The 26,971-nt window shown below is 40.4% G+C and overlaps 3 protein-coding genes across 6 annotated transcripts in view; 1 reads left to right on the top strand and 2 right to left on the bottom strand.

Annotated features, from left to right (window-relative positions):
* The window catches only part of SCYL2 (SCY1 like pseudokinase 2), a 36,128-nt gene extending 34,788 nt beyond the window's left edge, over positions 1-1,340 (bottom strand). For both annotated transcript variants that reach the window (XM_063396239.1, XM_063396238.1), the window contains exon 1: positions 1,142-1,340. The gene's annotated coding sequence lies outside the window, so the exon portion shown is untranslated. The remainder of the gene's footprint in view (positions 1-1,141) is intronic.
* An 18-nt stretch (positions 1,341-1,358) lies between these two features.
* Positions 1,359-12,374, top strand: DEPDC4 (DEP domain containing 4). 2 transcript variants are annotated; one of them, XM_063396241.1, is made up of 9 exons: positions 1,359-1,492; positions 2,459-2,885; positions 3,451-3,605; positions 4,121-4,304; positions 5,472-5,698; positions 6,530-6,672; positions 6,866-6,991; positions 8,184-8,262; positions 10,623-12,374. In XM_063396241.1, the coding sequence occupies exons 1-9, from the start codon at positions 1,408-1,410 to the stop codon at positions 10,838-10,840; spliced, it is 1,644 nt and encodes a 547-aa protein (XP_063252311.1). In that variant the 5' UTR covers positions 1,359-1,407; the 3' UTR covers positions 10,841-12,374. The 2 variants fall into 2 exon arrangements, with proteins under 2 accessions (XP_063252311.1, XP_063252312.1); XM_063396242.1 differs by having other exon boundaries at positions 3,454-3,605.
* A 2,764-nt stretch (positions 12,375-15,138) lies between these two features.
* Positions 15,139-24,251, bottom strand: ACTR6 (actin related protein 6). Of its 2 annotated transcripts, none has more exons than XM_063396243.1 (11): positions 23,904-24,251; positions 22,980-23,097; positions 21,215-21,283; positions 19,993-20,116; positions 19,088-19,223; positions 18,941-18,997; positions 18,191-18,289; positions 17,933-18,011; positions 17,079-17,250; positions 16,364-16,523; positions 15,139-15,559 (listed from the first exon to the last, which is right to left on the bottom strand). In XM_063396243.1, exons 1-11 carry the CDS (start codon positions 23,969-23,971, stop codon positions 15,430-15,432), a joined length of 1,212 nt encoding a protein of 403 aa, XP_063252313.1. In that variant the 5' UTR covers positions 23,972-24,251; the 3' UTR covers positions 15,139-15,429. The 2 variants fall into 2 exon arrangements, with proteins under 2 accessions (XP_063252313.1, XP_063252314.1); XM_063396244.1 differs by having other exon boundaries at positions 16,364-16,502; positions 23,904-24,243.
* Between the last annotated feature and the right edge of the window lie 2,720 nt (positions 24,252-26,971).

The raw sequence follows: 26,971 nt of genomic DNA on the forward strand, positions 1-26,971 counted from the left end.
ATTCTGAATGTTCAGTATGCATTTTTCATGAATGCCCCTCATAATCAGTAATAGTTTTTATGCTGATGTACATAAGCAATCATACGGCAGCATGATGAGAACAATCACTTAGCAACAACCAATACTAAACTCAGAAAGGAGGCAAAACATTCAAATTGTTGAAATACAGGCTGCTGAAATTCAAAACAAAGACTGTCCACCATTTTCCAATTCTCATATTAAAAAAACCCCTCTGCATCACGCAAACCCATCAATTTATCCTCAAATTAATTCATAGCTTCATCTGACGTACGCCTGTGGGTGCACAGTGTACAGCAGTACAACATACACTACTACTATTCTGAACTACAACAAGCTGGGATTCCCCTTTGGCAACCAAGGCCAGCAGGCTGGTGCACAGCTACTTCACACCCAGCCGCATCCTATCCACCTGCCTCAAGCCAGGACCAATCCACAGAAACAAGTGCTGGAACAACTGATCACAGCAAACAAAAGGACAAACTCCCAGCGTTTTCCAGACACAACCAGTCTTTTGCATTTGTTACAAAACTACCGAGGAGGTCAATGCAATGAAGCACTGACTGCACTGTGCAATGAAGCACTGCCCTCGCAGCACGTCACCTTCTTAACTATCACGCACCATTTCGGTACTGAGCTGAATCTCTACCAAAACCTCACGGAACGACATCCACGAACAGGGTTCTGTCTACCGTCTGGTGACAAGTGAAAGAAACCCAGCCCGTGCGCTGCACAAAACCCGGTCAGCCTCCTGCGGGCCGGTCCTCGCTAAGTATTTACTCTTATTTACAGCGAGAGCGGACTCGCATCGCTCCGCGCCGCAGGGCCGGTGCCTGCGCTCGCTGCTCCGCGGGGCAGCCGGGAGCAGCGCGCCGGGGGCGGGCGGCGCCGCGGCCACAGGCGGCAGGTGACCCGCGATCCGCCGGCTCGGGCAGCGCCACGGTCCCCGCCCGGCCCTGCCCGCGCGGCGATCCGGGGCGGCCCTTCCCCTCCAGCCCCCAGCAATGGGCACCCGGGACCCGAGACCACCGCCCCCAAGGAGCCGGCCGGCCGGCACTGCCCGCCCCGCGCCGCGCCACCAGGCCACGGGCAGCCGCTCTCGACCCGGGCCGCGGCCTCTCACCTGAGCCCACGGGAAGCTGCCGGCGCAGCGCCCGGCTGCCCGTCGCCCTGTGTGCCCGGCGGGCCACCTGTCACGCTCGCTCCGTCTCTCGCTCGGGCCCCGTCCTGCTACTACTCCATAGCGACGGCGGCAGCCTCGGCGGCGGGGCAGGGGCGGCCGGAGCTCGGCTCACTTCCGACCCGCAGGGGCGGCGCTGGGCGCGGCCGGGGGCGGCGGGCGGGAAGTGATGCGCTCCGCCGGTTTCCGCCAGCGGCCCGGCCGCGGCCATGGCGGGTTATTTGACTCCGCGTTTCAGGAGGATCCGCAGCCAGAGCGAGCTGCAGCCGCGGCGGGGGAGCGGGCGGCGCCGAGGTGGGCGAAGAGCATCATCCCGATCTCTCCGCTGCGGCGGCTTTTCCTCCGCAGTGTCGGAGGGGCCGGGAAGCAGAGCGGGCTGCGAGGGGCCGGCGCCTGCCCGTTGTTTGTGTTGGCACCCCCGGCTGCCGATGCCGCGGGAGAGGCCGATGGCCGGGCGGCGGGCAGAACGGGGCTAGGGAGGCTCGGCAGCCGAGCTTCCTCTGGCCGTACCCCTGGAGCCGAGTTTACCGGGGGGCACCATTGGGCTGGGCGTGCGGCTGGGCTGGGTGTTCCGACCGGAGGCAGGCGTGGTTAATGCTCTGCGAACACTTGTTTTGGCTGGACGCGATGTGTGAGGGTAAACTGGGCAACTCCCTCAGTGAGGCTGGGAGCGCTGGGACTGCTCAGCCGGGAGAAGAGAAGGCTCGGGGGTGTCTCTGCAAGTATCTAAAGAGAGAGTGCAAAGAGGATGGAGCCAGACTCACTTCAGTGGTACTTAGAGAGGTTGTGATATCGTGTGTGGACATCTCGACTTATGGAGATAATATTCCAAACCTGTCTGCACATGGTTTGTCTGGTTCTGGGTGACCAGCTCTGTGTGGCCTTGTTTGAGCAGGGAGGTTGGACCAGATAGACCCCAGAGGTCCCTGCAAGCTTTGGCTGTTTTGAGATTCTTTAATAATTTAATGTGTGTGCACAGCGCATGCATACAATGTGTGTGGTCATAACAGTGACAAAAAACCCCCTTCCTCACCTGTTTTTAGTGGATTTTTGTTTTCTTCCCTTGACTCTGCCACAGTGGGTGTGAGTCAGCTTACAAGAAGGACTGTGTAATGAAATATTATCTTTGTCTTTGTAAAATTCAGCTGATTTCTGAATATTTGTTTAAAATATATAAAACTAAAATCACAATGTAGGTTTTTTTAAGTATTAAGGTAAAGGTTTATAAATTTGTAAAACTTTCATATAAATATTTTGTAGACTGCGATGGTCCTTTTCAAGCAACTCAGCTGTGGAATAGTATTATACATGCCCTTCACAATCAAGTGGAAATCAAAAGACGTAGACAACACCTGAAAACATATAGAAACTGTTTCACTGGCTCCAATGCTGTTGATGTGGTACTGAGCCATCTCATGCAAAGCATGTACCTAAGCTGCAGTGATGTTTCTCGGCTCAAGGGGGTTCGTGTATGCCAAGCACTGATGGATCACAAAGTGTTTGAGCCAGTTGGAGCCAAGCTTTACTTACTCAAAAATGGGAAAGAAACAGAGTTTGAAGACATGGACACTAGTCTCTACAGATTTGTAAATAGCAGTCTTGAGCCTCTTCTTCCAATAAAGAATAAGGACAATGAAAGCTTATCTCCTGAGCAAATCTGCAAACAGAAGACAAAAAGATGTTCCAAGTGAGTTCCTCTGAACTGTTCTAGTTTTTCTCCCCTTTTTTTTTTAATAAGTTAAGGAGGGTTACCTTTACATGAAGTTATGTCTGTCTAAACCAGGTGTTGGGAGACTTCTGAAAAGTCTGTGCCAGTTTTATCCAGTTAATTGAGTGAATCATGACACCATTTGAGAAACAGCATGGCTAAATTGTAGATGCTACTAGGTATTTTTGGGTAAAGTGTTTTGATCTGCCCTTTGTTATTTGGAATAGGGTCTGGCACAGTAGCATAAGCCTAGGAATAATTTGGTTGTGCTATCAGTTGTGCTGAAATCGGAGAATTGGCATGAATGAGCTAGTTACTGAAAGCTGGTAAATGAAGTGGAACTATCAAACAGTATTTGGAATCAATATCCTTGCCCTTTCCACAAAGTAGATGTGGATAATAGGAATTCTAGTAGCAGGACAGACTCCAGATATAAAGAAGCTCTAAAGTTCTGATTTAAAAGCAATTTAGTGAGTACCAAAAAGACGAATATGTTCTAATAATATTTGTTATACATCTAACTATTTTTTTTTCCTTCCCTAAGCAGAACAAAGTGTGGCACAACACTTTCAAACCCCTTAGCATTGGAGGCAGCTGATAAAAAGAAAGTTGAGGAGCTTCTTCAATCAATATATGTTCATGCATCTTTACCTCCAAAGATCATGGTTAATGAACCAACTCACCTGCTTTCAAAAGGAGGTGAGGATTGACTTTTTTCTTTTTAAAACCTCATTGTTCTTCACTGTATCTTGGAGTGAGTGCCTCATTTCTGTTAAACGATGCTCCACAGAGACCTAAATTTAACCTGTCACTAATGACGAAATATCTAAATGAGTGTTAAAGGAGTTAATGCTTGTAGTAACTAAACAGAAGGAGACACAACAGGGTTATATTTTTCCATAATGGTGCTATTTATGAAAATACTACTTCCAAAGGAAAATTAAGAATATATTTATTATGTGCTTCCTTTGCTTTTCACTTGTCTTTTTTCTCTTCTACTAATTAGAGTAATTTATTCTGAATTCTAATATGATGGGAGAGACATGCTTTTTTTAGCATTCCTATTTTGCTACCTTCTTACCCAACACACTTCACACTATGGTGTTACCGTGTTTTCTTTGAACACTTGAAAGATTCTCAGCTGAGTAAAAACAAAGGTTAGTTGTTTACATAAGATCTTGTTCTGAGGAGTTTTTGTTTGTTTATGGTATCAGTAATAGAAGATGTCTGGAAACAGCAAACTCTGCTACGACTGCTGCAGTTAATTGATGTTCCCCTTCTAGAAGATATCTTGGTGTCTTCAGTGAAAACAAAATCAGACAGTTTTGGCAAAGAAGACATGATTATCTCAAATACTTTCCTGGACAGAGAGGTTACGTGTAGCTTAAACTTGTCCAAGTAAGTTATATATCTATGAATTGAATATGTTGGTAAAGTTTTTATTTTACTCTTGATCAAAGATTTGTGTTAAGTGAACAAATAGACATTATTATGCTTGTGTAATTGTAGACAGGGGTGGCATTAGTGTGATTGACTTCTTTACAGAAGTGGTAAGTGATTTCACAAAAAGTATATCTTTAGAGTTGGACACTTGAGCACCGAATTAATACAGTTTTTGTCTGCAGCTTGCAACTTCACAATCTTTGGTTTTGTTCTCCATGATAAAAATAAGATTCTGTGGATCTTAAATAATATTTGCAACTTGTCGTTGGTTCAGATCAAATTATTTTACATCCAGAATCAGATAAAGTGATTGCCCTCTGCCCCACACATTCTATGATTTTATATTTCTTCCATACAAAATGGTTGAGATTTTTCCTATGATCTTCTGGCTTCTTTCAACAATAAATTATGCACCTGAATTTTCGGTGCATAATTAGGTTACACTTTCTTTCCTTAGTTAAGACATAGAGACAACATATGGTTGTGAAAACTCATGCCTTTATAGTAGGTTATGTAATAAACTGCTTCTGTAGTCTTCTGGGATCAACCTACTTTTATTTTCCTCTTTTTTCAAAATAACTGTTTTTTTTCCCTTCTGTAAAGATCAGGTTTTTTCACCCTGGTTAGCCCTGGTGGGTTCTCAATGTGTCTAGTGGGGTAGTGTTTGGTTTTTAAATACTAGCTGAATTCCCAGGGTCAGTGACAGTCTGGCATGATTGCAGATTGTTTTGATCTGGGTTTATCTCTGGTATATTGCCTTTAGCACAGGAAAAACATGGAAGTTGCTCATTTTGAGCAGGTTCTTGAACTGCTGTAGTGAAATAAGTTACACAAACAGCTTAATAAACCAGTTCAGTGTTGTGGTTCATATATGTCACTCTATCTGCATGGTTATTTCTATCCAGTTTAATTTAAAGGATTAAATGGACCCTGAGATAGCTCAGTTGTTTAGAGCATGGTGCTAATTACACCAAGGTTATTGATTCCATCTCATTTACTTAGGAGTTGGATGCAATGATTCTTGTGTGTTCCCTCTGACTCAGAATATTCTATGAATCTGTAAGAATAAAAATAGGTAGAGCATTTTGAAGCAAGCGCTAAAACTACCTTTTCCTTTTACAGGCTTGATAGATGGCTCTATGCTGCAATTGAATGCTTGGAGTATTTTCCTGACCAATTTCTGGTGATGGTTAGTCAGCAGTTACCTCAAAGCAATAACAACCCCAGCAGTCTGAATACATACAAGAAGATTCTTTTTGATGTTATAATTAAGTATTACAGTCAAAAGAGGGACTCTCTTCTTGCCACTCAGGATATTGATATTCATTCAGGAATTATAGAACTCATAGGTAAGAGCAACCTGGAACAAAAAGTATAGAAGAAAGCTGTGTAGAGGATGTCACTAAGCGTTAATTGAGTGAATCATGACACCATTTGCAATGCCATTGTAGATGCAGTTTTTAGGTTGGAAGGAAATGCTTCAGATCACTATTAATATCTGCTCAAGGCAAGGACACATTTCTAAGTTAAATCAATTTGCTTAGGGCCTAGTTCAACTGAATTTTGAAAATCTGGAAGGTAGAGATTCACCAGCCTCTGTGAGTGACTCTTTCAATATGTAACTACTCTTATTGTTAGTTACTTACCCCAGGTCAGAATTTGCCTTATTGCTACTACTAAGTAATAACATAAAACTAAAATCATTGCTATCAAGTTTTTTCATGTTAACCAGAATAAGGTTTTTAAATTATGGACGTAGGGTCTTTTTTAGTAATAGAAGTTATTTAAAATTATGAAAGGGACTATTGAGAACCCTCCCATCATATGCATACAAATAAACCAGAAGGGTTTCATTTAAACACAAGTTTAAGATTAATCCTACTTAAATATGCTTTTTTGCTGCTGCCTCAGTCCTATTGGGTTGTTGTACCTTAACCTCAGCTGCCAACTAAGTACTACAAAGCTGCTCACTCACTGCCTGCTGCCACCCTGCCCCTGGTGGGGGAGGAAAAATTAAAACTTGTGGGTTGAGAAAAGAATCCTTTAATAACTGGAACAACATGAAATTTTGTTTGGAAGGAAACCCCCCCAAAAGTGGGATTACTATTGGGATTTAAATAAGTATTCGTGACTCTGAAAATGAATACTAACATTGGATATGCTGTTTTACTCCATGGCAGAAAAAGGAAAAACAGGTCAAGCTCTAGAGGCATTACAACTTTATCTTAGATTATTAGCACCACATATTAGTGAAGAACTTCACAGGCTCCTTACATTCCTAGCCATTGCATCAGAATCTGAGAGCTACAGATTGCAAAAACAAGTAAGTATCTGTTCTGCTTAATGTGAAAAATAGCACTTTCTCATAGTAAAGCTAACATTTTTGTCCAGTTAGAAATTCTGCTTACTGCCTTCCTGTGCCATCTGTTTCCCACTGATAGAACCCTGTTATACTTAGTCTTTGCTAGCACACTGCAAGTCAATCTAATGCCAAATCTGGGTACTACTTTTTCTAGTTTGAGAACAGATTTGTGATCATCAAGACTTGTACGAAGTTCATCTTACAAAACAGGACACTGTCAAAACCACAGGCAGAACTGCTGACTCAGTTTCTCATGGACAATCACTCAGAGCTCTTCAAGGTATTGTTCTCCTTACATCATTTGCTTTGTAATTTTAAATGTTTAATGCCATAAATTGCCTTTTTTGGAGTATGACAAGGCTGAGGAACTGTGTTTAATGTTCCATTTGTTACAGTTTAATACTAAGCCAAACAGGGTGAGAAGCTATTCCAGACTGTGGAGGACAGATTTTTGAGAGCTTTGCAATCCTTTATAAATTATATCCTCTCTTCATTTGCATGATTTGTATTAAGAAAATATTTAAAATATTAATAATTTTTATAGGGTCATTTTGGCACCTTGTTGGTAATGAATGCCTACTAAATATTTGTGTATCTTAGTGTCTTTCTTCTTTAGAAGCTCACTGGCATACATTGAGTTATAGAAAAATGGCAACTTTAAAAGATCCTTCAGTATTTTGGAATGTTAACTTCTAAACTGAAGGAAACAAATAGAACCACAAAATGCTAGTAGCCTTTCTATTAAACTTGATGAGTTGTGTAAATATGCAGGCTTTTTATAGTCTCCTTAATTTATCTTCCATCATATTGTCACATGTGAAAAGATGAAACTTTACTATGCCCTATAAAAATAAGCTTCACAGAAATTTGGTTTCAGTAAAACACTGGTTTTTATTTTTATACAACACATCAATTTCCACTTCTGACTTCAAGTTGAGACATGGAAGTTTTGTTTGTTTTTTTTTTTAATTAGCTTCAGTTTAGTTTAAAAGCACTAAGTGGTTAGTTAGTTAATGAGGGTTTTGTATTTGTTAGTACACAGCCAACCCCCCTTTTTTAATTTCTATGAGGGTTGGGGCTTTGATTCCCCACTGGAGTTGGGCCAGAGCTGTGTACAGGGACAGCAAGTGGACGATGGTTCCCTCCCAACAGCTGCAATTGAGAGCCTGGTGCGAAAGCTGAAACCAGCTTGTTTTACTGTGCAGTTTTTTGCCATGGAAAACAACTTCTAGAGCTTTTTGCTTCCTATTTGTTTGGCCAGAGATACCAGAAATAAACACATGTATCTTAGTAAAATTATGTGTTTTAGTGCAATTCTGTGAGAGACTTTGAATATGTACCTAAATAAATGTGGGCATAGATTCTTCTGCATTTAACTATGTGTTCTTAAATTGGTTATCTGAAAGCTTTAGATTATCAAAATACAGAAGTATTGCCTTTGTAATGTTTTCTTTGTTGGGTTGTATTTTCAGACTCCTTTAACTCTTCTGGAACTAACAAGTAGGAGACTTGAGAGTTTGCTAGAAGGGCAAGATCCAGATATCAATTCAGGTAGATGATGGGATAAATTTGTATATAAATTACTGTATACAAACTGGTTTATCATCACGTAGCTATAATTGTGCATAGACTGTTCTCTTCCTTTGTTAGAAGTGAAGCATTAGGGGGATCACTGGCTAATGCACTAAATATTAAATTTTATGCTATCTGCAAAACTGGTCTGAATATTGGACAATAAGATTTTATTAATAATCTAGTTTGGATACATTACATTATTTATTTTTTAACAAATAATTACTTCTGGAAATAGTGCAAAATGTGTTTTCTGAAGTTTGCTTCTAATTTGGTTTGTGAATTTGATAGCACTTTGTAATTAGGAACAGTATTCTTTTATTTTTGCCACAAGACACCTACAAATTCTCACAGAACTCAGTAGGTCAAAGTTCTAGTAGATAACTTGAGCACAGACTTTGATTGTTTAGTGTTGTGACTGTTAAGTGTTTTGAAGAACTCTTTCCTTTTTCTGGGTAAGAATAAAGTTTATTAAGATCTTAGGGCTTACCAAGTGTCAAATGTCTTCCTTTTAGGTTATACTACCCTTCTGTATATGGGGTTAATGCTTTTCAGGTTATTTCTTTTGAGCTAACATTCCATCTGGCCTTGCTGCCAAAAATACCTTGCAACGCTGATTAAAAGGGTTGGCTTAAACAATTGAATTTCTCTCTGACTCTTTATGTTCTTTGACTCCTGTATTGCCAGTGCATTGTGTGATTAAACACTGAAAAAAACCCACTTGGGAACCAAATTACACTAAGTTATTTTGCTGTGTAATATTATATTTAATACAGCAGCTGCTCAAGAAGTAGTTTGGTACAGAATCTTTCACCATCTGTGTTGGGTTTTGGAATGAGTCTAAATTCCTTCTGGTTCAGTGTTCCGAGAATCACATATTGTGAAGCCAAAGAATACAGAGATAAACAACAGGGGAAAGAACTGCCTGTCTGTAATATTCTCAGAGCCTGTATGATCTCCATCAACACACTGAACAGGGAACTGAAGTAAAAACTCCATATTCCATTTTTCCTACTAAGTTTTGGGGTTCCAATCTCTAAATGCATATAGGTTCCATCTACTCATTGAGATAGTCAGTTTGATCTGATTGTAAACTCTCTGGCATGGCATATTCCCATTTTCCTGTGTGCCTCATTCTGGTGCCACTTTCCCTTTTCTTTCCAAAAACTTTCCTGGGAGCTATTGAGCATTCTTAGCTGGTGAACTTCTTAAATCTGGGTGGGAGCAGGAGGGAAGGTTGGGAGACCCAGATAAGAAAAGGGGTCTGTCAATTGCAGGAAGGTAATCCTTAGGTCTGCTGGAAATGAAAAAGACTAAAACCAGCAAGAGAACTCTGGGGTTGGTTTTAATCTAGTAAGACACTTGAAACCACGGACCTAAAGATCCATGCTGACGTTTTAAAAGTTAATCTCTTTGCCAGTTGTTAAGCTTTCCCTTTTGAAAGAACTGTTTATTTTCTTCATGTGAGCCTACTCAACCATAAAAATTATTGATGTTTGACAAACTTACTGTAGAAGAAGGGAAGGACAGGTCCATGTGAAAAACCCTTGACAGCTCAGGTTAATACCGCTCTTTATGTGAAGCCTAAAGATGATGGTGTTTGTGAAGAAGGATTAGTAAGAAAATTTTCCCCTTTAGGCAACTGACACTTGTTCAATCAAATTGTTCTCTAATATATATAGGAAAAAAAAGTGTGGAGTATGTTAGTCTTCCCTCAGGCCAGAACTCACGTGCACAATGAGGGGGCTTGAGGCCTTGCAAGGCAGTCCTTCACTACAGAGATTCACAACCTTTTTATAGCTAAGTTGTGCTGAGTTAAGTATCTCTCTTGCATTGCCTCTGCTTCTGGTGCCCAAACCATACTCAGCTGTTGACTCATGTAGAACCTTCTAAATTCTGTTCCTGGTTTTGTAGTGCAGTTTAGAGGCAACTATTTCTTCAAAGTATTTATTCACTTGCATTAGGTACTGAGCCTTGTTACAGATTTCATTTACTCACAGGGAATCTTTGGATCCTGACAAATGCAAGGTGCCATTCTTATTGTGTAATGTTCTTCGTTGTGGTTTCTGTGTAGGAACTGTATTTGCTCTTTGTCTGGCAGACCTGTTTGCAATACAGAATATTCTATGATACTGTACTTGTAACACTGCTTTTCAACTTTACTTTTGCAATTAATGTTTAGATTTCCATCCATTCTCAATGGAAAGCTGTATGTTTCATATTGCTTGTAGATGTAATCACATCTGAACTGGAGGATCAGTACGTTTCTTATTGTATTTTTTTACAAGGCTTTTACATGATGCATGAAACCTAATCTGAACCTCTGATTTCTTAAAAAGGCTTCACCTTCTGTCAGCGCATTACAACTAAAGAATATGAAGATCAAAAGCAACAAACCAATCAGTATCTTCTAGAACTGATTCAAGAGATGGACAATAACCCTACTGTTCCTGCGAAGCAAAAGAAGAAATTAATCAAAGAATTCCAAAAATACCATTCTTTTGTCTACTGTAGTGGTTGTAAAACTATATGTGAATTTTCTACTTCAAATGTTTAGACTTCAATACAGCCTTTTTAAATCTTTTTTTAAAAGAGTAGAGGAGGCACATGAAATTTATGCATAAAAAATGTTCTTTTCTTGCATCTTTACATCTTCAGTTTCAGGAAGCTACAACTATCAAAATTACTATGCTGCTAAAAAGCATTAAATCTAATTAATCTTTTAAGCAAAACATACTTAATTACTTGTAAGTAATAACAGCACACTGCTTGGGCTGCCTTGAGTTCAGGATTTTGCACTTTTTTCCATCTGTCCCACAACCCCATGGCTTTCTGAGCCATATCTATATTCTGAGCCATGCTTGGGTTGATAATCAGTAGGGGGTTTTAATCTTTTCTATCTTTAATTAATAATAACTTAATCTCATCTTAAACTGTAGGTTATGACTCCTGTGGGTATTATAAGTGTACAAAGTGTGTAAAAATGTTGGAATCAGGTCAGTGGGTTTTGACTCTTCAGCAGGAACGGTTTATTAGGCAGGGGAGCTGTGCGTGCTTGCAGTCAGTAATTACAGCCTGTTGTTACTGCCTCCTCACTCTGGCAGACTGAGCTGCTGCTAATTCAAGTAACAAGTTTCATTTTGAGGAAACTGGAGAAATAATTATCTTGTTTTAGATCTTAGTATACTTAAGTAATTTATTTTAACATGAGGATATTTTGATAGTGTGCAGTTATTTATCATAAATACTTTGGTAATGTTTATGAATTCATAGGGCAAAGCTAGAAAGTATATTGGCCTGTCTTGACACATTGATGGTTAACTCTACATCAACAAGGATTTGTTGATTCAAATCATTAAATCATGGAATCATAGAATGGTTTGGGCTGAAATGAATCTTAAAGATCATGTATTACCAAACCCCATGCAGTGGGCAGGGACACTTTTCACTAGACCAGGTTGCTCACAGCCCCATCCAACCTGGCCTTGAACACTTTCTGGGATGGGGCATCCACAACTTCTCTGGGCAACATGTTCCAGTGCCTCACCATCCTCACAGGGAAGAACTTTTTTCTAATATTGAATCTAAACCTGTTCTCTTTCAGTTTGAAGCCTTTGTCTTGTCACTGCATTATGTATGCCCTTTTGAAAAGTCTCTCTCCAGGTCTCTTTGTAGGCTGCCTTAAGATACAGGAAGGCAACAATTACATCACCCCAAAGCCTTCTCTTTTTCAGGCTAAACAAACCCAATTGTCTCAGCCTTTTTTTATTATAAATTAATATGTGATGTAGTGTGATAGGGGTTACATTGCTTCTTTCATCCTTGCAACACACATTTAGTCATGTATTGGACAAAGACTCAAAGACTTGGTATTGGAAGTGTACTGGACTCTGCTCTAAGTCGTACCACTTGGGTTGGAGTTTATTAGTGCAGGCTGCTCAAGGCCGTTTCCAGTTGAGTTTAGAGTATCTCCAAAAACAGATATGCCACAGCCTCTTGGATCAGTCTGGTCCAGACTTTCATCAGTCTCACAGTATTTAAAAACAAGCAAATAAACCCTACCTCCAGACAAAAAAGAAAAAAAAAAACCCCAACCAAAATAAACCACCTTATGCTTAGGTAGAATTCCTTCCACTGCCTCTTGTCCTTTCACTGTCACTGCTGAAGTGTCTGGCTCTGTCCCTCCCATAAGCATTCTCAGGGCTAAACAATCAGCACTCTTAGCCTCTTCCCTGTGTGACAGATCCTCTAGTTCCTTATCATTTTCTTGGCCCCAATGCTGGACTAGCTCCACTCTAAGCATGATTGTTTTTGTTGTTGTGAATGTGCTGTTTTAGGTGTCTCCATCCTCCTGTATGCTTCAAACACAGTCAAGTCAGCAGGATACCAAAGCTTTCTTAAAACAAGTGCTGTTTTATTTTTAAATTGCAATAATTACACTATAAGATATAAACAATACAACCTATTACCTGTACACTTAGGTTAACTTGTATATTTGAAGTAGCCTAATTTAAATTATGTGGCCCTATTAGAAGTCAGGGAATGTAGTTGAAATCTCTGTCCATGAATCTCTGTTTATGCACTTGCTGTTTAACTGTGACTCACCAGTGTGAAATAAATAATTTCTAGAGGAGGAAAAATGTCCAAGCTTCCCCTTTCAGAGGGGTACAGGGCCATGCATTCTTTTTCTAGCCCTGTGAGGGGTTTTGGTCATTTTCCCAGAAGAGGGAGGATATACAGAAACATGTTATTGAGACTTGTAAACAGGAAAGTATTTCCTGACTAACTATTTCTGGTGTTGAGTAGTAGAAGCAAGAGATTTTAGTTGGGGTGGTTTTTTTCTCTAATCTCTCTTTTTCTCTCTCTCAGTCTTCAGTGCCTTTACTGTGTCTTACTCAAAATACTAAACCTCGTAACAGGGAGAGGTGGTAACGTGGTAATTTGTGGGCTGGGAATTGCTTTGGGAAAAACTGTTGTTGAAAAACAAACTTGCACTTTGTGACTTGATTTAGAATTTTCTTGTGCTAATTTAAATATAATAAAGAATTGTACAAAAAGTGATGAATCTTTCATTTCATAGTGTGCTCGTAAGGAAGAGACAGCTCAGGGGCTGTAGAACCAGGTATCAAACAGTAAGGAAGTGTTCCAAGCAGCAGTTCATAGCTGCCCTGTGGTTCCCTTCAGTTAATGGGACAAGAAGCTAAGACTGATCTAGTTCTGCAAAGGAAAGGAATAGCTCTTGAGAGCTCTGTTTTATTCACATAGCCTGACAGGAGGATCTACTCCCCTTTCATCTCCTGTTGACAGAAGCCTGTTATTTTACATCTAAGGAAGGGCCGGCTGAACAGAACAGGTTTGGTGAACTATAGACTAATGGTTTTCAGTTAAATTCCAAAATTAAAAAAAATTTGACTTCAGAAAGTTCTGTCATGTATTTTTAACAGTATTTGACACAGAATCATGTGGTAGGGAAACTTGGGACCTGTCTCTCATTTCTGTTTATGATTTCTAGCACAGAACTATCAAATTAATTGCCAGTATGTATTTGTTTGAAGTAGAGAATACTCAGAGTGAAGAGTTTAGTTGAGATACTTTTCAGTACAGCATCAAAGCACAAGTGATGCACCTTCGAAGGAGGCTTGCTTCTATTCACAGAGCATTCGTGTTTGCTCCTGCCAATGAAAAAGTTCATTAGTACTTTCATGAGAACATGTATGTTTCTTTTAAGTCCAGTATGCTGATACTTTCATGAAGCAGTTAGTTAAAAAACTAGAGCTTGGATACAAGGGCTTCTCCATGTGGCTATCAAAGTGACAGTGTACCAGACTTATTCATATCCTACAAAAAGTCATGCAATCGGGGTCCAACAATTTGTAGGTGCTGGTCTCATGCCTTCATACCCTAGCTGTCTCCTGTGTGGCTCACATAGCTACTAACAGCAGGAGGAAGGTACCCCTTTCATTCCTTTCAGCAGGTGAGACTAGAGGAAAGCAATCATGAGCTGGCAGTCCAAAGTAAAAAAGATCATATGCAAGAAGATCATCTCCCACTCCAAGGCACTGGCTGCTCTTCGATGTCCTTTATGCAAGGTAGCCTAGTAAGTGCACTGCTTACAAATATTTATTGGTTTTGTGTTGGGGCAGATGAGAGAGGGAGTATGAGACACAGCAGGATAGTCCAGTGTCCATTATCCACCCTGTCTGAGTGCCTGTCTCTGTCTCAGCAAGCAAGCAAGCCAAGTGGGGCACTCCCATTTAGCCTGGCCCTCCCACCCTTCTAGTGGCTCTTAGCCCAGGCTCTTCCCCCTCCTGCATGCCGTGCTGCACAGACTGATGGCCAAGTAACACAGCTTCTGATGCCAGAAATAACAAGTACTGGGGTATTTGTGTTATCTAGGATGCATGGAGAGGACACAGATGGGTCATCACCCAGGTCACACCTGCAAGATTTACTCACCTTTGTGGCACCTTCTTTTCAGAAAGATGAGAGGAGTGGCAGGAAGTTTATTTGCTTAGGCATTGTTTAAAACAAAAACCAAACAAAAAACCCCACAACATACTAAATTAAAAACCCTTTAGAAAAAGGAATTGTTCAAATTACTCTTTTCTCAAAACCTAAGCATACTGTCAGTAGCAGTGGCCACATTCCAAGTGTATTTCTCTCATAGCTACTCCCTAAAATAACCAAAACTAAAACTCATATATTTCTTTTCAGGAGAGGCAACATCAAAGGCTCTTTCTGAGATGTATTTAATGCCCTTTTAGTGAAATAACATGAGTTAGAATGGTACTTATTTTGGAAGAAAAAACCCAACCCATTTCTTCTCACTATGTATTAGCATACATACATACATGCTTGCACCTGTACAAGTATTTGATACTTTTATTGCCTCATGCACTGAGGTGTTCTGCAATAAAAATACAATGAAGCTATCAGAAAAGATACAAACAATGAAATTGCAATGAACATATTATTTAATAGTATTATGCTTGTAAAACTTTACTTCTGAACTCTTAAAATGATTTTTTCTCAACCCAATTCAATACAGGAAAGCTAAAACACAATCCTAGCTGATGGAAAAGAGGTTGTAGTTCAAAGAATTCCATTCTAAGTGAATCAATGGAATAACATATCCAACTATGCCACCTATATGTCAAATTTCTCTTCACAGATATTGTGTCCATGTTCTTCATAGTCTTCTCTAGTTACTATCATGTCTTCAAAATCATCATTTTCAGAAATGAGCTTCCCACCTTCCCAAGAATAAGTAATAGGGCTGAAAATGAACGATGTTATTGTTACTATTGTTACTGTATATATTGTTATTGCACAGATTATTTAAAATAGAAATATGCAGTGATGATTTCCAAGACTTTTATTTAGCCATACCTATTTAAACTACATTTTTGATTGCTAAATCAAACCATCCAGCTCCAGAGAAGTTATGAGACAAAGTTTGAAACTTTAGCAGGGCTAGCTGACTTGGTTTTTAAAAAAGGGCATCTTTGAAGGCAGGTGTGAAGAGGGAACGACATGGATATGTCTTTGTATTTAGTTCGCACCAATAATAATTCTTTAATAGTATTTAAAAATACTCTTTAATAATACTTTTTAAAAAGTAGAATGTTTTTGTATATTCAAATATACTTGTTTCATCTTCACTCCTTCTGCAAAGATGTTACCCCTTCCTAATCCCTGAAGTGGTACATTAATAATGACATGGCATCATTCAGATGCTGAAAATTCTAAGTAAAAGACTAAGTTCTAATCTTACATAATTACATACCCACCTAATGACAATACAGTCTTATTTATCTGTTTACAGTAAAAAGGCTGACCCTAAAAACACTTCCTTAACTTTATTAGCTAAAGTACAGAGCAAGCAGGTGATCTCTAGTTTCTTTAGTTTGTCTGAAAATACATTGATTTAAAACATCCTTCTTGCACAATTTTTGTTCACTTAATATTTAAATTAATGCCTTTACTCCATCTATCTTCTTAATCAGCAAAAGAAACCCTACTTTATTGTTTGTTCTGCTAGGAAGATAAAGTCCCTTCTATTTAGTAGTTTAAGACTTACTTTTCAGGAAGAACAACGGAAACATCATAGTCAGTTGGAGTAAGACATCGAACTTCAGAATAAACCCGATCTCTGAAGCCTGGAAAAAGGGTGTTTCCCCCAGTCAGAACTATGTTCTTGAAGAAATGAGGCTGCATTTCTGTAAAATAATTAAGTAAATCTGTAGTGAAGAGACAGAACATACATCTACAGATTAACGTAGTGATTTTTCCAATTTTGTTATGAATTTCAATAGAAATAAGAAATATGCATACAAAAAAGTTATTATCATCTAATCAGCATATCAGTTAAACAGAAATATGAGAAGGTGATCAGTCATCCTGTGTTCTCCCTGATTTCAGAATTTGGTTTTGATAATTACTGTTTTCTTATAGTTATTAAATTTCATTTTTGCCAACAAATTCCCCTTTCAAAAGGGATTCTAAGTGACATAGGCTTTTTAACAGTACATTAATAGGCTAAATGCTGCCATACTTACATGGCATCATAAAACCTATGAAAGTCTTCTTTGTAATAATAACAATAATTACCTGTACATAATCTATGAAATGAAAGCCTTAGTATTACTTCTGACAAACAGCAATCAGAAAGGTTTTACTCTTTGATGCTTAAATTACTGACTTTTGGTCAGTTTCACACCAAACGAAACAAAGCCATTACAACATCCCTCCTTCTCCCACCCCCCTGTCCTTTTCAAAATACTTTTAGGATATACCTTCAGGTAAATTCTGAATAGAATAAACAATGGCTTCAGGAATTCCCATCTCTTGAATACCAATGTCCGAAGGATGGAAAAGTATTTCTGGAACTGCAAATCTTTCATTTGTTAGACGAAGTATTTGTTCACCAGTCTTGTATTTTCCACTTAACACCATCTCTTCCCTTGGCTAAATTAAAAACATGAATAGTACCCAGTGCTTAAGAAAAGAAATCACATCTGAGAATATTCAGCTGATCTATTTCATGTCCTGCAGAGGTTGGCAATGTATGCTGGCATTGTCATATTATCTACCAGCAAATCTTTTGAGAATAATGCATATGCTGGTATTACATCTGCAGTGACTTTGCTCTTGCCAACTGCAGTTTTGTCCAAAGCAAAACAAAACTGGTATGCACGAGAGTGGCCTTAAAATATAGGGCTGCTTTCAAAACTAAGGCTGGCTCAGTAAATGAGATAAAACCGTTAAATTGTCTTCACTGGTATTTCAAGCTCTGCTGTAATATGACTTTGAACTTTCAACTTATTTGGGTGTTTAAATGTAATTCAGAGAAACTTACCAAAAATTCATTTCCTAACTAAAAAAAACTTAATAATGATATGGATAAGTTATATGACAGAGCACAAACAGAGAAAGCTGAAACTGTTAAATAATAGAACATAAAATGCTTTGCCAGAAAAACAGTATTTTTTGTTCATCCCAACTTACTGAGGAAAAACTTTACCAATTAATGCATAGCACAGAAAGATGTTACAATACAGCATTAGAAAAAAGCGAGTATTTTTAGCCTCTGAACTACACTTGTGCAGGAGAACAATCAAAAAAAAAACCACTTCAGAACTGTCATTACCTTACAAAATCCTTTTTTGATTGTGCTGAAGTCTGGCAAAACATAATCTACCATTACAGTATTTTCCTCTCCTTTCAATCTGAAAAGGAATGTAAAATTCAATAGAATAAAGAAGGAGTTCTAAATTCCAACCATTTTATACTGACAAGACTTCTTTAACTTAACTGGAAAATTTTCTGATTAAGAGTATAGTTTTGTTTGGACAAACAGATTATTCAGAAGTACCAACTGCTACATTTAGTACCATTGCATACATACTTGGCAATGTCCATGTCTTTGTAAAAGTCTTGAGAAACATAACACACATCTTCTTTCACTTGATTAATTACATGTGTTTCATCCATAACATGTAGCTGCCTGTGAATAACAAAAACCAAAACCACAAAAGTTTGAGAGTAATTAAGTGTTCTATTGCCTGTCCAGTTTTCCACTGGAACAACCATTTATTTCAGTCACAGGAAGCTACTGTCTCAATATCTAAACTTGTATTACATTTACAAAAGCATTCCTGGCCTACTGGAAGTCAGTACTGTCCTGTTTCACAGTTCAGTAAATACATTCATGTGCATTTGCCCATTGTCTTGCTAACAAGCACAGCTGTAATCCTGCCAGTAGCTCTCTGGCAAACACCTTACCTAGATCAAGTTCCAAGCTAAAGAATCCCAATTAAAAGTTGATCATACTGCATTTTATTTACAGTATTGATACAAGTCATCTGACTGATTATCTATTGAGAGACCTCAGAAAATATGTTAAGACTTGGGTGGTGACACAGGTAACCTCAACAACTTCAAAAGCACTGGTACTTTGAAAAATAACAGCCTAATTCTTTACTGTATTCATTTCGATCTTAAGGTAAAGATGGTAGCTAGCAGAATATAGCAGACAAAAAATTCCCTTCTCCTTTGAAAAGCAATTGATCTAAAATTCACAGAACCAGTAAGATAACTTCATAAACTTCTAGCTCATTTCATACCAAGTTTCAGAGTGAAAATTAGCATGCTTTACCGGTAAGAGATGATCTCTTTTAGATGGTTGGTCAAGAGTTTCCCTCCAACATTAATCCTACAGAAAAAGAGTAACATGAGAAATTCTGTCATTATTAACTTCAGGCACAGCAAACAGTTCTTCTAGAAAATATATACTGCAGTATACCTGATAATTGCCTCTTTCTTCTTTTTACTTCTGCAATAAGGTACAATGTGGGTAAAAGAGTATCCGCTGTCCACGATGATACAACACAGCTCAGATGGATTGTCCCGGAAATACCTGTGTGCACTAAGAGCTCCAGCTGAAATACAAAAAATTTAATTCCATTGTTATATGAACTTTTAGAATTTACAGTGATATGAAGGTGTACTTGCTTCATATTTTACATGCCTCTGGCAGACTTTCAAGACCTCAATACATAATGATACAGCCAGTGCATTAATTAATTTTGGCAGTGGATAAAATTAAGTGTTATATATGGCCCTATTTTTCAGGAATTCCAGTCCATGTTCCATTTCCTCTAAAGTCTAATCACACTGATCATCCTATAAACTTATCAAATTTATCTAAAGAAGTATCCTATGTCCAGTTATCTTTCAGAAGGGTGGTATTGTTGTTTACACATTCACTGTGAGACACAATATGTTCTGTAATTGTAATGCTGCATTTTATTTGCTAACCCATAACAAAACCAAACAAAAAACCAATCCTACCCCCTAAAAAAGGAAAGCTATCAGATAAAGACTTCATGCAATTTTTTGGTAGAATTCTTTAAATGCTATCCTGTTTCAAAATCCATCTGTTATTTCTGTCATCCTTACTCTCCTCAAATTTCCTGTATTTATATACTATGACACTCTTTAAGAAGTAGTACAAGAGTACAGATGGAATTTGTAAAATAAATATTTTTTTAAATGTTTAATCTACTTTTACTCAAGAGCTAGGAAGCAATGGAAGTAATTTTTTTACTATGTATATATATGTGTGTGCATGTGTGCTTGCTAATTCATTTATTTAAAGGGTTAAGCTTCAAAATACATAAATGCAAAACTAGACTGAGACATACTCACCATTTACTCTAAGAACTGCTTGAAATTGATATTCTTCAAATAGAATTTCATTCATAGATTCTTGTATTGAACTGAAGTTAAAGTAAGGTTCAGTAATAATAATATTGGTATCTACAAAATCCACCTGTGAAAATCACATTAAGATTGTCATTGCATAAAACACAGAAATTAATAATCCCTTACCATGTTTTGTAGCAGTGGAAGATCATGTAAATCTGAAGACAGGACTACCATTTGCCATATCTGTTTGTAGAAGCTACACTTAGAATGTTTTAGCATTTTTAAAGGCTTCATGAGCAGTAATACAAGTTTACCTAATTAACGGATAAAAAACATAATAGAAGGGAACACTCTCATACATATCCTGATTCTGTTCCCATCCTTACAAATTGTAACCCAACATTTTAAAGAGACTCCACAAAGGAACACTACAACTTGAATGTAAAATACTTTACACTAATCCTGTCAACTACAGAAAAATAAGTCTCCTTGACAGCTCAGCACTTGCACCACAGAATTCCTTGTCTAATAACCAAAGTCCTGTACAGTGAAGAATCAAAACTCCCAATGACCTCTACTGAGGCTAGCAAAAGATTCTGGGCTTTCCACGTTTACCAGTATCTCAAACACTCCTTTAGACAGGACTTCATAGGGTTACTTCAATCATACTGGATATGGCCCTAAAAACATTACCAGCTGTATCTCTCTGTAGCCTTCACTTGTGAGGAAGAATTAAAACAAATTCTCAAAACCATGACTACACTGAATACTGTTCCAAAACTAAAATGAAATTTACGTATCAAAAGCCAGCACTTTATATTTTTAATATAAAAATGTACAGAGACTAAACTAATTTGAGGCATTACTTTCATTCTCAGTACACAGGTGTTAGAAAAAACTCAAGAATTTCCAGAGAACATAATATTTTTAAAAGAAAAAAAAATTAAAGAAAAGTCTTACTACACTTCCTGTGCTAAATCAAATTTGTGTGATATGAAAAATAAAGTATCAGATATTTATATTTTATACATTTAAGTTATTCTTGGGTAGAAAATTCTACACCAGAACTCAAAAATGTTTGCAAAAACTTAAATCCCTGTGATTTCTAATTGAAGACACTCGCAAAGAGAACAGTAAGATCACGTGTTCTACTTAGTATTTGTGAATTCCACTAGTCAGTATTTAATCTACACAAAATATGTAATTAGGAAAAGGCTCTTACTTGATACATTTCTTTTCCAAAGAGATAATCCCAAACCTGTCTCTGAACATCCCAGTTCACCAAGTAACCCTGTAGGAATTTAGAAATAAATTTCAACTATTTAGAAAATATAAAATTGTACTTTAAAAAAAAAGTCAAACAACAAGCAATTGAGACTGATAATATTAAAAAAAATTAGCGTTAAAATGTCTAAATTTACATTTTTAGACTAAGGAATAAATGATACATAGGATTAAGGTATGTTACAAATATTCCCCATTGATATGTTGATTACTGCACTACAAAAACAATGTACATTGTGTTTTCTGTATACATTATTTTTTCTGGCAGAAGCTTGTCAGTCTGCCTCAGTGCCAGAGAAGGTTAGGGAGCAGATTACCTGGAGTGCCAGCACCCAGCATGTACAGGACAAATAGGCGATCAGGTCCAGTCAGCAAGGGTTTATTAAAGCTTGATTAGCTTGTTCTCCTTCTGTGACAAGGTGACCCACTGAGCGGAGGAGGGAATGGATGTGAATGTTGTCTACCTGGACTTTGGTAAAGTCAGTAAAGCCTGTGACATCATTTTTTCCACAGCATTCTTCTGGAGGAGCTGGCTGCTCATGCCTTGGAGGGGTGAACTCTTTGCTGGGTAAAAGACTGGCTGGATGTCCAGGCCAGAATGTGGTGCTGAATGGTGCTACATCCCATCACCAGTGGCGTTTCCCAGTACTGGGGTCCCTGTTATCAACAATCTGGACAAGGGCATCCGGTGTGTACCCTCAGCGAGTTCACAGAAAGCACAAAGTTGGGTAGGACTGTTGATGTGCTGGAGGGTAGAAAGGCTCTGTAAAGATTTCTGGGTGGGCTGGATTGATGGATTGAGGACAATCTTAGGATGTTTAGCAAGGCCAAGTGCCGAGTCCTGCACTTGGGTAACAACAACCCCAAGCAGCACTACGAGCTTGGGGCAGAGGGGCTGGAAAACTGCCAGGTAGAAAAGGACCTGGGGGTGCTGGTTGGCAGCTACTGAGCATGAGCCAGTGTGTGCCCAGGTGGCCAAGAAGGCCGAGTATCCTGGCCTGTATCCGGAATAGTGTGGCCAGCTGGACCAGGGCAGGGATTGCCCTCCTGCACCTGGCCCTGGTGAGGCCATCCCTTGAATCTTACTTTCAGTTTTGGCTCACTCCTAACAAGACATTGAGCAACTGAGGCAAGTCCAGAGAAGGGCAACAAAGCTGGTGAAGGGTTCAGAAAACAAATCCTATGAAGACCAGCTGAGAGAGGCTGTCTAGCCTGGAGAAATGGAGGCTCAAGGGGGACCTTATCACTTTCTGCAGTGACCTGAAAGGAGGTTATAGTGAGGTGGTGGTTGGTCTCTTCTCCCAGGTAACAAGTGACAGGACCAGAGGGAATGGCCCTAAGTTGCACCAGAGAATTTTAGATTGGACACATTTTCTCACCAACAGGGCTGTCACCCACTGGCACAGGCTGCCCAGGGAACTGGCAGAGTCACCATCCCTGGAAGTATTTAGAAGATGTGCAGATGTGGCACTTAGGGACGTTGCTAAGTGATGGGCTGGACAGTGCAGGGTTAATTGTTGGATTTGATGATCTTAAAGGTCTTTTTCAACCTAAACAATTCTATGATTGTTAAACTTCATGCTGCTGACTGATTCCTGTATGATACTACATATAACCCTGCAGCTGGGACACACAGTATGAAAACTATTCCTTAGAACCATTTAGATTTGGTTTTAATGTTAAACTGAAGATATCTTACTTACTTTCTGAAAGGGAAGAATATAAAAAAGACCAGAGGGATCCTTAATTTCATCCAGTTGATTTGCCGTAAAGGTTTTCAAGCGTGCAGTCTTTGACCTGAACTGACAGTTGGGAATAACGCTGGAAAAGATTTGGAAGTTTCCTATTAAACATGGTAGGAGACACATTCACTTTCTTTAAGCCACTTTCATAAACAGTGTACTTTCAATAATATTTTTGCTGCTGCATTTTGGCTTTAGTCCATTAACTGGAGCCAGTTATGAGGGAAATCTTTAATTTCTGACAACTACAGCGCACATGAGGCACCTTTTGGGAAACCAAACACCCCCCTCCACCTCCGCTGCACAGTGCGCTGAGCCGCAACCACCATCGCCTGCCGCCGGCACAACGGGGAGAGCGCCAGGGGCTCTCCCCCCAGCCCGGCCGCTGAGGCACGGTGCGACACGGAGAGGAACGCTGTGACACGGAGGGGCACAGCGTGACAAAGCGGGGCACGGTGTGACACGGAGCGGAACGCTGTGACACGGAGGGCACGGTGTGACACGGAGGGGAACGCTGTGACACGGAGGGGCACAGCGTGACAAAGCGGGGCACGGTGTGACACGGAGGGGAACGCTGTGACACGGAGGGCACGGTGTGACACGGACGGGAACGCTGTGACACGGAGGGCACGGTGTGACACGGACGGGAACGCTGTGACACGGAGGGCACGGTGCGCGGCACGGCGCGCGCCGCAGGGGCGGGGCCGCGGCCGCCGCAGGGGCGGGGCGGGGCCAGCCCGGCCTCTCCGCAGCGAGAGCAGGCGCGCTGCGGGCCTGCGCGCCGGTGAGCGGCCGAGGGGCGCGGGTCTGGCGGAGAGCGGCGGCTGGGGAGCCGTGAGGGGACGCCCAGCGTCCGCCTCGCCCCGCCCTGTCCCGTCCCCTCACCTGACGTTCGCGTGGCTGTAGCCGATCTTGGCGTTGTAGGCGCCGTTATCCAGCACCAGCGTCGCCATGTTCCCCACGGCGCCGCGGCCGCCGCCGTCCCAGTATTGATCCGCCACCGCCGTGGATCTCTACGGTGACCATAGAGCGGAGGAGCGGCGCGCGCGTGGCCCGGCGGGATGCGGAGTGCCGGCAGCGCTCCGCCCCTGCCGCGGGGCGCGCGCCCTGCCGGTGACGCTCGCGGAGCTGCGGAACCATTGGCCGGGCGTGACCCGGCAGCGTTCGTGACACGGCTGGGCGGGGAGGCGACGCGGCGGCATTGCGGACCCGCCCGGCCCGGCCGCAGACGCTTCCTCGGCCGCTGTCAGCGCCGCTGGGGAGGCACCGAGGGCTGGGGATAAGGCGGGGATGTTAGGGAGAGAGCACGGTGTGGGCGTGGTTTAAAGTCACAGACTGCCTCGGGTGACGCTGTGGGCTCGGTATGCTGCGGTGCGGGAAGCCCGCGCCTCGGGGGAAAGGTGATGAGTGACACGCTCATTGGGAAGTGCGCAGCAACACGGGCCTGGACTGTGTAAGAATGTGACACAAGGGAAAGGGAGGGAACTCTGAATTCCATCATCATTATTTTACTGTTACAGAATCACAGAATCAGTTAGGTTGGAAAAGACTTGCGATCACAGAGTTCAACCTATGACTGAACACGATGTAAACTAGATCATGGCTCTTAAGAGCCATGCCTAGCCTTTACTTACAACACCTTCAGGGATGGTGAGTCCACCACCTTCCTGGCCAGGCCATTCCGATGTCTAATCACCCTTTCTGTGAAACAACAACGAAAAAGTCCTTCCAGGTATGCAACCTAAAGCTCCACTGGTGTGGTTTAAGACTTAAGTCCTCTCATCCTGTCCCTGATTGTCAGGCAGAAGAGACCAACTCCCAACTAGCTACAACCTTCTCTCATGTAGAACGTTTTTCAAAGCATGCACAATTAACACTTCTATTATAAATAGTATGGAAAACAGTGCTATTGGAATTCTCTGTTCCTGACCAGTTTTTGTTTTACTGAAGTCTGTGTAATACAGCACACACCTTTATAGAACCACAGAAACATAGGACAGCACCAGGTGGAAGGGTGCTGAAAGATCATCTGCCCCAACCTTTCATAGTAAAGGGAACCTTAACACCCTGTCCAACACCATCTTGAAAACCTGCAATGGGAACTCCCGGAGGAGAGGTTTTTGCAGTGATTGGTTGTTCTCACTGTGCAAAAGTTCCCTATATCAAGATGAAAGCTCTCCTGGTACAACTTAACTCTTGTTGCCCTTTGTCCTCTTGTGAAGAGACAGCTTCCATTATTGTAGCCACTCTTTAAGTATCACAATACTGTGATAAGGTTCCCCTGGGCTTCTCCAGGCAGAAAAAACAAAGTCCTTCAGTCTTTCTTCAGGGTGTGGTCTTGAGCCTTTTGTCATCTTTATGGGCTTAATTTGGATGCTCTCCAGTTGTCCACTAATTTTTTTGGAGTTGCTGGGAGCAGAACTGTACACAGCACTCCAGGTGTGGCCTGGAATGCACCTAGCAGGGTGGGATGATCAAGTTTCTGTCCCTGCTAGCAATGCCCCTGTGGATGCAACCCAGGATCTGCTTTGCTCTCTTTGCTGCAGTGGTGCACTGCTAAGTCCAGTTCAGCCTGATGTCCATCCAGACCACCAGTCCCTTTTCCACAAGGCTGTTTCACTTTCACACAGGTCTGAGCCTGCACTGGGCTCTGTGGGTATGTCATCTCAGGTGCAGCACCTTGCACTTGTCTTGATGATGAATTTTGCTCTCTTTACATGTTTTACTTACCATCACCAGTTCCTTTGTATGGCAGTAAAACAGAAAGAGCATTACAGTTTTGTATTTGTGTGTAATTGACTTTCCTTAACTTATACATAACTGCTACTCTGTATGATGACTCTTCACCCTAGCAAATATAAAATGTGTTTCCATGAGCCAGGATGTTCATTAGAACACATGGCAATCTGCTTTTAGGCAAATCCTCTTAATGTGCTTGTAAAGGAAGTGTATCTTAAGGACAGCTTCCTTAATCCTGACTCTAGCAGATACATTATTTGATTCTTGAGAAGAGGTCAGGAATTATCAAAAGCCTGTTTTTCAAGTTCAGGAGCTCCTGGGTGCTTTTTAAAGAACACTGTTGATTGTTGTCTTTCTTTGCCTATGAACAGGTATACTCATAGTAAATTTTGGGGTTGTAATTAAAATCCAAAATACACAAAACATAGAATGGTAACAAATTATTTAGGTATTCAGTGTTAAACATAAAATACTACTCTTCAAATTGCATAACTTTTACTTTATTCTTTTACAAATATAAAGTTCTTAGAATAATTGTTTAGATTCAAAAAGTCCTAATATCTATTGCTAACTTTTGCCTTGTGAAAATAAAAGTGAAAGCCAGAATTTAGTAAATTACTCTTGCCCTTCTAAATACTAGCTCCAGCTCTGTGATACTTCATCTGTTATCGTCCAGTGACTTGTGTTGGATTTGGAGTTAGTTTTTTCTTTTTTTTCTTTTTTTAGGGTGTAGGACAAGTGCCAGGCTTTTAAGAGTTCACATAGATTTATGTGAAGTGGTTGATATACATAAATATTTCAAATGTCTTCGAACTAAAGTTGGTGTATTTACTGTCACTGCTACTTCAGGGCAGTTCATACACATTTCTTGAGATTGTTTACACATTCACCCATATATTCCAATGGCACTTCTGATAATACTTGGGGTTGTTGTTAGAGTATGTAACACAGACAAAGTCAGCCACACAGCAAGAACACACAAATAGGACATTCAAAAGTCCATGTGGTAGCAAACCTTGTGTGAAATACAAAGTTATGTTTCATGTCAGGGAAATGAAGAAAATCTGTGTAATTGTAGCTGTAGAACACAGCCATAGGACAGTGATAAAGATGAGTTCTAATGAACAACTGAAGAAAGCATAGAAAGAAGTTTTTGAATAAATCTTTTGCTTGCAATTACCTATTATAAGTCTCAAGCTATTCTGTAATAAGTG

The sequence above is a fragment of the Prinia subflava genome, chromosome 4 (assembly GCF_021018805.1).
Source record: "Prinia subflava isolate CZ2003 ecotype Zambia chromosome 4, Cam_Psub_1.2, whole genome shotgun sequence".
Lineage (NCBI taxonomy): Eukaryota > Metazoa > Chordata > Aves > Passeriformes > Cisticolidae > Prinia > Prinia subflava.